Raw genomic sequence first — 9,245 nt, forward strand, 5'->3', positions numbered from 1 at the left:
CATGAGGATGTTTTTATGAAATGTTAAAGCTACATGCAAGATGCACATTAAAACCATCTGATCTAAAAACTGCCTCTAAAATAAAGTAGGCCATTCTCTTTAAAATAAATCTAGAAAAAGTCAAATACTCTTTTTAAATAAACCTTTAGCTATGCTCAAATCCTCAGCTAATAACAGAAGAACATAAAATGAAGGAGTGCCTGGTCTAAGGCCGTTTTAAAATGTCAGCAACTCAAAAATAATTGAAATTGAACAGTGGTATATTTTAGCTAACCATTGTTAGAAGACACAAGCATGTCATTATTTTGTGGCAGGAACACCAACCTGTCACGTGCACCAGGTTTAGCAAGTGTCTGACTTCCTTGCACGTTTGTGGTAGAGCTTGTCGTGCTAAATCATTGCGACTGGGAAGCTCACTGGATGTGGCAAATCCATCGTCTTCAGCGGGTTCTTAAAGCCGTTTTTGTCCACTTTTGCAATAGGGACCATTTCTTAGCAATGTGATAGGACACCGCTCTGCTTTTCCTTTCATGAGGAACAACAGGAGCACGCAGCTTCACGCATTCCTTGTATTGGACTCGATTTTATGAAGAATCCTTTCATTTTTCTGTTTGTAAAGGGTTTGGACACTCACGTCTTCAGGGTTGGTAATGACAAGACACCGCGTATGATCTTAAAACTCGCTCACGGCCGACCTTAAGTTACAGTTGACAAGTGACAACGTTGACAAGACTTTTATTTGCACACGTACATTTGTCGTTTCATCAGTAGAAAGCATGAATGGCCACAATCTACTGTCAAAGTCTTGTAACACCACCACAGAGAATTCACAGTCACTCAGTTCCTCCAGTAAATGATCGGGACAAGCATTTGACAAATTAAAAAAAGACATCTAAAGCCTAATTAGGGTGAAATGTGTGCCGTTCACTGATAACAGAAAGTTTAATACTTACCTTGATAAAGTAAACGGCCAATATTCAATGCATCAGCCACCGTGTCTAAACTGCTGCTTTCTATTTGTCATGTTAAAAAAAAAAAAAAAAAAAAAAAGACGCAGCGTCTTTAAAGGAGAAGTTACAGAGATACTTCCACTCAGACCATGAGCTGGATGCTGTTAACAGGACACATGGTGTGCGAGTGGACCAACATTTGCATTCCATGGCCATGGATGTATTAGCAGACACTTGTCACAGGCTAGCTAAGCTCAAGTGTGCTTTCACTGGGAGAAATAAGAGCAACAATTAGAAAAAAAAAAAACGAAACTGAACGGTGGACTGTCTGGATGAGGTTCCTCACAGGGTAACATGCACTTGGACTGAGGTTCTTCTTGTTTTATAAAGTAAAAATTATTTCTTTTTGGAACTGGAGCCAGAATGGGAGGATTCGGAGGACCGGTTGCTGCGTCTGCAAGCACACAAACACCACGGGAAGGGGAGGCGAGTTAGCGCCGATTGTCATCAGCATTCAGCTCTGCATTCTTCAAACAAGTCAAGGTCAGAGGAGCATGGAAAAACCAGCAGGACAAGGCCATGAGCGAGATGGCTAATCATAGTGAGTGCCACTGTGGTATTCCACTTTAAACCCAAACCTTTCGGACGAACGGGATCTCGAACGTCTCCGCTTTCTCCCCACAGATGACGACCTGGAGCGACTGCGCTTCTGTCTCCCCTTGGGCGAGGAGGGAGGAGAGACGGACCTCTTCCGGGGCGAGGAGCCCTTCCCAGACCTGGAGCTGGATCTTTTGGAGGGGAGGGGGATAAACCAAGCAGTGAGGTCAGTAGAGTCTGGGAAAGAACATCACCAGGGTGAAGCCTCTGAGTACAAGTTAGGACTTTATGGTTGTCATCTGTTTCCTAAAATAGTCCACACATTACCACCGCCACTCTAACACGACCACGATGTCATCTGCTAATATTCGGGCCAAACATAAAGAAGCAATAGAGAACACTATGCTACAGTGGCATACTTGATACCCTAACAAGTACAATTTTAAGTCTATGAAAAGACTGTTCAAGAGCCGTGGGGCCCCCCCATACTGCACCCTCCGCAGGGAGAGAGCATGTCACCTCATTCACCTGGAGCGGGACCTCGAGCGAGATCCAGAGCGGGAACTAGAGGAGCTCCGAGAACGGGACCTGAAAGACAAAAAAGACACAAAAACTCTCCAATATTTTTTTTCCCCAAATAAAGGCAACATTTTTTAAAAGGAAAACTACACTTTTTTTGTGGTAATTTTGCCCATCATCCCTCTTTTCTGTGTGTTCTAAACATAAAAACAGGTAAAAAGACACAGCTAAGAACGCATGTAATGGGAAACACTTATTCCACCTACAAAGCCTTCCGAAATAAAACAAAAACACCTCCAAAAAGCGCCAACAATGCTTCATTTACATGTAACGTGCGTCTTAAAAGGGGTAGTTTGCATTTTTGACATGGAGTTATATGACGTAGCTGCTGGGACAATTAAGTCAAGACTTTGGCTTCATTCAAAAGATGAATGAAAATGCCTTCCCAAAAAGTCAAAGCTCACAAAACGCTTGGCGTGATACATTTGCCTCCCGCCGTATTCCTGCGCACTGCTGCCTGTGCGGTCACGTGTTTGTGACGAAGACGCTCGCGTCTACTTCCGCGGTGGGGCGCTGCGGCCATCTTGTTTATGTATGTGTTCCACAGCGGAAGAAGATACCTGTTACTACGTGCTTACAGCATGGATGGAAACCAGAAAACCTTGTTGGAGGTCTTTGCTAGGGATGTCCCAATCCGATCTTCAGGATCGAGATCGGCTAAAATCGGCTTCCGCCACGAGATCGGACCGTGTAACGTTCGTAACTCTGGGCCACACTCCAACACGGTAGGTGTGGTAATGCGCCTCAAAGCTGGCTGCCAGTCGACCCTCGCCACCTGAAAACGCAACACCAACATGTAGACGTGTCCGCGGTGAAGTTAGTGTCACGTTGGACGTTGGGTATTCGGCTCTGTAACTACAGCGGTACTTCCCCCTCACTGTGTCTGGACTGCTGCGTCATGGTGCGGGGAGCTTGCACGGGAAGTGCCGCTCAACCACTGGTTGCTTATATTAGAGACTGTCAACAATTACTATTGTGTTGAGAGTTTGTTTAAAAAATAAGTCATACTCTAAAATCACTCCACAAATGTATCTATAACCATGTCAAATGATTAGCCCTACCATAAAAGTACCATTATATTTTGTTTGAATATCGATATATATCCCGATACTTTAGAAGCAAAGTGAATTTAGACAAAATTTAAATAAATACTTCACATGAGAATGTTTTTGGAAATTTTAAACCTTCATGCAAGATGCACATCAAATAGTCTTGCATCAGGAGCAAGTGGGGGTTCAGTATCTTGCCCAAGGACACTTTGACCCTCACAGGAGGATGGAGGCAGCAACCTTCAGTTTGGGAGACGAGCACTCTTACCACCTGAGTCATGCCGCCGCCACCCCCCCCCCATAACCAAATCAAATATTAAAAAAAAAGCATGTGGAGAGACGTGTGTTCAAGTCAAGGATGATGGGCAAAATTCCTAAAGTGCAGCTTTCCTTTAAGGCCACACAAACATTTTGAAGGAAAACATTTGTCTTTTTTTTTTTTTTTTTTTTAAATCATCCCCCAGTAATGAAGTTGTACTCCCATGAAGAGTTACTAGCTGCTAGCTCTGTCAGCATGTGATTGGCTCTTATGACATCAAAGTAGGGGTTATGTCGCCATCTGTCGCTTTAGCAGGAGATCCACAGCCAGCGGCTGCATTCTCATTCCGACGTCCCAAAGAAACGTGTACAGTTCAAAGCCACGTCCACTCAAATAAAAACATTTCTGCCGCAAAACAAAACTGTCTTCGGCGTACGTGCTCGCTTTTGGCTTTGACACCACAAAGTCCGCTGACTTAGGTGCGCCCTTGTGAGTTTGTGCAGCGGTGGACGTGTGAGACTCATCACCTCCAACCTGATACTTCCATTCAAAAAGTGATGTCATCTCCCAGTTTCCCGTTGTGGCACAGAACTGGGGGGGTTTAACACAACCAAACTCGTCGTGTATTTGACACGGCGTTTCATGGGAAACTCAGGAAGTCATTCGTAATTAGTGCTACTTTTTTTTATTTTTTATTAAAGCGTATGAACGCTGCTACAGGCTGAGCCTGGCCCTTTTAGAGGAATTGCATTGTGGGAAGTTTAATGTCCATCTCTTCCCTCTGCACCGCCCATTGTTTTCAGATGATTGGCTGTAGACCATTGTCAATCTCCTTTGTGCCGTCCTGCCATGTCTCCTGTGTCTTCGCTAGCTTGTAAATTTATCCTCGGTTCGTCTGCAGCAATATTTTTTAACAAGGATACAAAAACGCTACAGTACTGTGGAATGGCGCCAGGACGAAAAGGCACGGTCATTCGTGTATGGCGAATACAAATACAATCATTGTAAAAAATTACGTTGGCTACTTTGCAGATTTCACTTATTGCCGGCTATTTTGGGAACCTATCCCCCGCGATAAACAAGGGAACACTGTAACCGGAAAGACGACCAGCCCTGTCGGTGGTGTGTGAAGGTCGGGTTTAAACTTGACTGAGTGCCTCGAGCCTCGTTATACTATGGAATTATCTACACCCCAGAAGTAGTAAAAGGGTTTGTTTCTCACACCTCCGGTTGCTGCAGTTTGAGTAATATCAGTATTCTGACATTCCACACCACAAATGAAGTTGTAAAAATGTGCTGATATTGGAATCGACCAATATTCAAAGCTCCGATATCGGATCGGAAGTGAAAAAGTTGTATCGGGTCACCCCTAACATCAACAGTGTTTCCCATATGTTCATTCATTCATTCATTCATTCTGGCCTGCCACAAATGATTGTGGACCACCACAGAGACTGGGCACGAGCTTATTATTAGTTTAAATTTGGCACATTACACCAGGACTGCCTGTGCAGCTTGTGCCTTGGTGGCACATTATAAGGCACCGACTCATCAATACAGTAATGTAGATGTACAATGACGTTTACATTATCTTTAGAAAAAAAATCCACGCACACTTTTGTGGAGCCCAGAACACATTTCCCAGTCGCCTGTACTTGTTACAAAGCGCACGTGTTTATGGGTGGCAACACCCGTCAGTCTTCTTGTTCTGTTGCTAAATAAACTTGAGATGACGTCACACATTTCTTCTGACACAAACCAAAAAGCTCTGTTGTACCTGTCTACACACACACACACACACACACACACACACACACACAAAGTCTTTGTATTTGACTGATGTGAGGAATCTCAGTATATTTACCAACAGAGGCATGACAATGTGTGACCAAATGAGCTTTTTCAGGCCTCTGATAGCTGTTACAGTAAATGTGTTTTAAAGTAAAGTTGGGAAAACATCCGTGCATGTGTGTCGGCATAGCCTAGGATTGGATTCTATTCAAAGTATTGCTTTTGGCCAACAGCAGTCATTGAAATATCCCTGCAGAATGATCACATATGAACCCAGTCTACGCTATCTATACACGACTGAAACATGACAAATAAATAGAAAAACATGAAAAGCAAGATTATAATAAGTATTTGAACTGATACTGACATTTTGCCCGGCGTTACCCTTGGCCTGTACCCGTTTACCTGGACCTCGACCGAGAACTGGAGCTGGACGAGCGGGAGGACGAGCGGGAGCGGGACGAAGCCGAGCGGCTGCCCGCCTTCCTGGCTTGCTCCTTTTCCTCATCGCTGGCGTCCAGGTCGTACTTGGACAGGTCGCCGTCCTCGTCGTCTTCGTCTTCATCCTGTGGTGTTATTGGAAAGCGTCGTGCTACAAAGGAATTGACATCGCATTCTGTGGGGGCACGAGGGAGAAAGACGCGGGCGCTTACGTCCAGTTTGTACTTGGACAGGTCGCCGTCTTCATCGTCGTCATCCTCTTCTTCCGCCTCTTCCACCTTTTTTGCCGCTTCTTTCTTTTCGCTTCCTTTTGAAGAAGACGTGCTGTTGCTCTTCCCGCGATACTTTTTCTTTTTCCTCCCAAACTGTAGCAGGAACACAACACAGGAAGTGTTTATTCTCCATGTCCACAGCCAGCGCTACAACTAACCATTATTTACTTAGTCGACTAATCTGAAGTTTATAGTTTCCATTGATCGACTAATCGGTCAGCCCCGAGACCAGGCGTGTCCAAAGAGAACAACGTGCTGTTATGATGGAAAAAACCCATCATTTTCATAGAATAAAGCTTAAATATTAAGACAATCTACTTTTAAATGTGGTAAAACATTGTCATTTTTGGAAGTTTAGGTTGCAGAAAAAGTTGGAATGCTACGAGAATAAAGTTCAAATAGTATGGGAATAAAGTCAAATCAAGTAAATCAACGTAGAACAAAAAGTAATACAATAAAAAGCGTCAAAGTAATGATTGTGTCTCATAACTTACAACAGGTAGAATGGTAACTGGTGAACGAATGTCAGCCGTGTATGTTCTCGTTACACTTCTGTACTCAAGGTTAGTTAAGTTAATAATATCAGAGAACTGCACCAGAAACGGTAAATGTGATATTATGGTGCGTGTGCGTGAAGTGTCACGGCAGCGATGCGCACCCTGTACGATCTAGCAGGTGTCAGTATTGAGTCAGCCAGTGTGTGTTTATAAACCACAATACTCGATAACGGCTTTACACCTCCTCAAATACACACAGATCCGATTAAGGCTGAAGGAAGAACACACCTCATCGTATTCACCGTCAGATTCCTCCCGCTCAATGTACTCCACATTTTCCCTTTCATTAAAACCTCCACCGTAACCTGAAAGAGGATTGGAGAGAAAATGACAAAGATGCATTCCACAACAGAACACGGCATCTTTTATTGATATTACCTGTTCTCTCTTCAAGCTTGGCATACTTTGGAGTGTTACACATGTTGCACTCTGACCTCCGTGCCCAGTTAACGTTACCGCATCTTCATGAGGAGCACAGAAAAGAAAAAGAAACATAAGTGACATGATATAACAAAGTTAATGGGAATATTACCATGTGATGGGCCTACGTTTTACACTGCCAATCGTTTGCGCTGAAAAGGCCTCGGCTCTTCTCCGCCAGCGTCTTCCCTATCTCTGTTCCTCCTGCCTTCATCATCTTGGCCTCGGTGGTTTTCTCTGCAGAAGACAACCGAGATGTTCAAGAACGCAATGACGTACGCAGCGACTGCCGCAGCAAGACTCACCTCTTCCACATCTGTTACAGCTTGTTCTCCTTGCAAAGTTGACATTTCCGCACCTGAAAAAGCAGCAGATGCGATGCAAACACTTGACTGCTACGACACAGGGGTGACTTTGTGCAGCAACGTGAGATCTTTCATTTGGCAAGAGAGTAGGAGAGCGGGGGAATAAGTAGTGCAGTTGTCTGTCACTCGAGGAGGTAGAAACGCGTCTAAGCTGCATACTGCCGGTGTCCTGAGGTTAACTCCCATGACACCTTAGCCTCCACGCCATAAAAAGCACAACCCACAACTGCGAGCTAACGTTAGCTGCCTTGCTAGCTTGCAAGTCTGCCCACACAAACGACCAGTCACATCATAGTTACACTATTAAACATCCCGCTGCTTATCAAAGGTATATTTACTCAGTCGTTTTGAATTCGGCGTCTACATTTAATAACTTGAATGATGCTAGCTAGCTAGCTAGCGGAGGAGGGCCTAGCAAGCTAAAGAAAGTTGACCTGTTAGCACAAGCAGCGACTTCACGATATACTCGCCCCTAAACCAAACAGATGCATCATACGTTGTTTTTATTAAATTGTTTGATGACTTACTTTTTATCAGGACATATCCAGTCCCCGTCGCTTACTCGAAAGCTCTTCCCCGACATAATGGTGTGCGTTCACGCCGAGTGGCTAGCTAGCCAAATGCGCACAATGTGTTTAACGCGGCCGCCCACCCCGATGCTGCCTTCAGGGAATGTTCGCCATCTCTACACTCCGATTGTATCACTCTTCTGACGGTGACATAATTTTACAAACATTCAGCGTAAATTAAAGTTATTACATTACGTAGATAACATTGATAAATATGTCTCTCCAGTAACTTCCAGGGAACTTGAAGTACATTCCCAAACTGGTTTAGAAATGTCTTAAAACACGCGAATGCGTCATTTACAATGCTGTATACACTGTTGTGTATACAGAACAGCGTCGGTCGATTTGAATACACCACTATATTTAATTTTTAATTAATTGCCATGGTTAAATAGTTCTTTAACACCATAGAATGAAACTGGAATGAAATCTATGTTGTGTCTAACTCAATTTGATGATTTTAAATAAACAGTTTTGACAGTTGGCCACTAGATGTCACTTGATGCTCAAGTTTGACACAATATCATCATGGAGAAGAGCAGCAACGTCATCGTCATCAACAATAGTGAACATTTATTTTGGGACCGTCGAAGGGGGCCAGTATGTGCTGAAGATTCTGACAGTAAGAACCCCACCATGGCTGAAGTGTCATGACCTTCCTGAAGGAGAAAACAACCACAGGACAGGGCATGTTCCTGGAAGGACACTTCAGACGTCTTTTCATTTTTCAATCGCGTGCATGGGTTTTGTGTGGGGCTGACGAAGAGATAAACTCAACCTAAATACTTCAAGTCAAATCAGTTTTATTGTTGCGTTTAGAGCCAAGTCACAACATGAAACAGGTCTAGAATCACGGCCCCCCCACTGTACCTTCAAAGAACCCAAATGAATCCCACATGAGTAAGCGACAGAGGCAAGGAAAAACTGCCCTCAAGGAAGAAACCTCAAACAGAACTCGGACTCAAGGGGTTGTTTGGCTTGGGGATGAGCAAACAGTAGCTACACATAGCAATCACACTGTTATAAGCAACTGTTGCACAGGAAGCGCAAGTAAAGAAGGACCAGGAAGTCTGCAAATGCTAACATGCGAGTCAATATTGTTTCTTGTTTATCGAGGAAAAGGCTTCTTGAGACGTCATCTGTACTTCTGTGTAGAAGGTGTCGGACGTTTCGCTCCTCATCCGAAGAGCTTCGTCAGCAAACTAATAAGTGCTGGTAGCTTAGGCCTTAAATACAGTAAGAGTGGGCGGAATTGGTGTGCCAACACCCTCCTCCTATTGGTTCGTTACACTAAGCCTGGGCGGAGCAGTGGTATAATCCTATCCTGTTATTCACACCTACGATAAAAGGGAAGTGTCGCTCCCTGAATTGGGTATGAACGACTCTGATACTGGCT

At 44.1% G+C, this 9,245-nt stretch overlaps 1 protein-coding gene across 2 annotated transcripts; it reads right to left on the reverse strand.

Moving 5' to 3' along the window:
* Window positions 1–1,016: 1,016 nt before the first annotated feature.
* On the reverse strand, window positions 1,017–7,962 carry zranb2 (zinc finger, RAN-binding domain containing 2). Of its 2 annotated transcripts, XM_054790571.1 has the most exons (10): window positions 7,808–7,960; window positions 7,221–7,273; window positions 7,044–7,152; window positions 6,874–6,956; window positions 6,724–6,800; window positions 5,879–6,031; window positions 5,631–5,791; window positions 2,076–2,135; window positions 1,589–1,738; window positions 1,017–1,404 (listed from the first exon to the last, which is right to left on the reverse strand). In XM_054790571.1, the coding sequence occupies exons 1-10, from the start codon at window positions 7,861–7,863 to the stop codon at window positions 1,347–1,349; spliced, it is 960 nt and encodes a 319-aa protein (XP_054646546.1). In that variant the 5' UTR covers window positions 7,864–7,960; the 3' UTR covers window positions 1,017–1,346. The 2 variants fall into 2 exon arrangements, with proteins under 2 accessions (XP_054646546.1, XP_054646545.1); XM_054790570.1 differs by having other exon boundaries at window positions 5,631–6,031; window positions 7,808–7,962.
* Window positions 7,963–9,245: the final 1,283 nt, after the last annotated feature.

Source organism: Dunckerocampus dactyliophorus, chromosome 10, assembly GCF_027744805.1.
Source record: "Dunckerocampus dactyliophorus isolate RoL2022-P2 chromosome 10, RoL_Ddac_1.1, whole genome shotgun sequence".
Lineage (NCBI taxonomy): Eukaryota > Metazoa > Chordata > Actinopteri > Syngnathiformes > Syngnathidae > Dunckerocampus > Dunckerocampus dactyliophorus.

What these genes read in the sequence shown, in the direction of transcription:
- zranb2 (XM_054790570.1), bottom strand. Translation starts at nt 7,863, where the DNA reads ATGTCGGGGAAGAGCTTTCGAGTAAGCGACGGGGACTGGATATGTCCT. An exon ending in CAAGCTTGAAGAGAGAACAG is followed by an intron (nt 6,801 to 6,873) that starts GTAATATCAATA and finishes ATCCTCTTTCAG; the next exon opens with GTTACGGTGGAGGTTTTAAT. An exon ending in AGATCCCGTTCGTCCGAAAG is followed by an intron (nt 1,405 to 1,588) that starts GTTTGGGTTTAA and finishes GTGTGCTTGCAG; the next exon opens with ACGCAGCAACCGGTCCTCCG.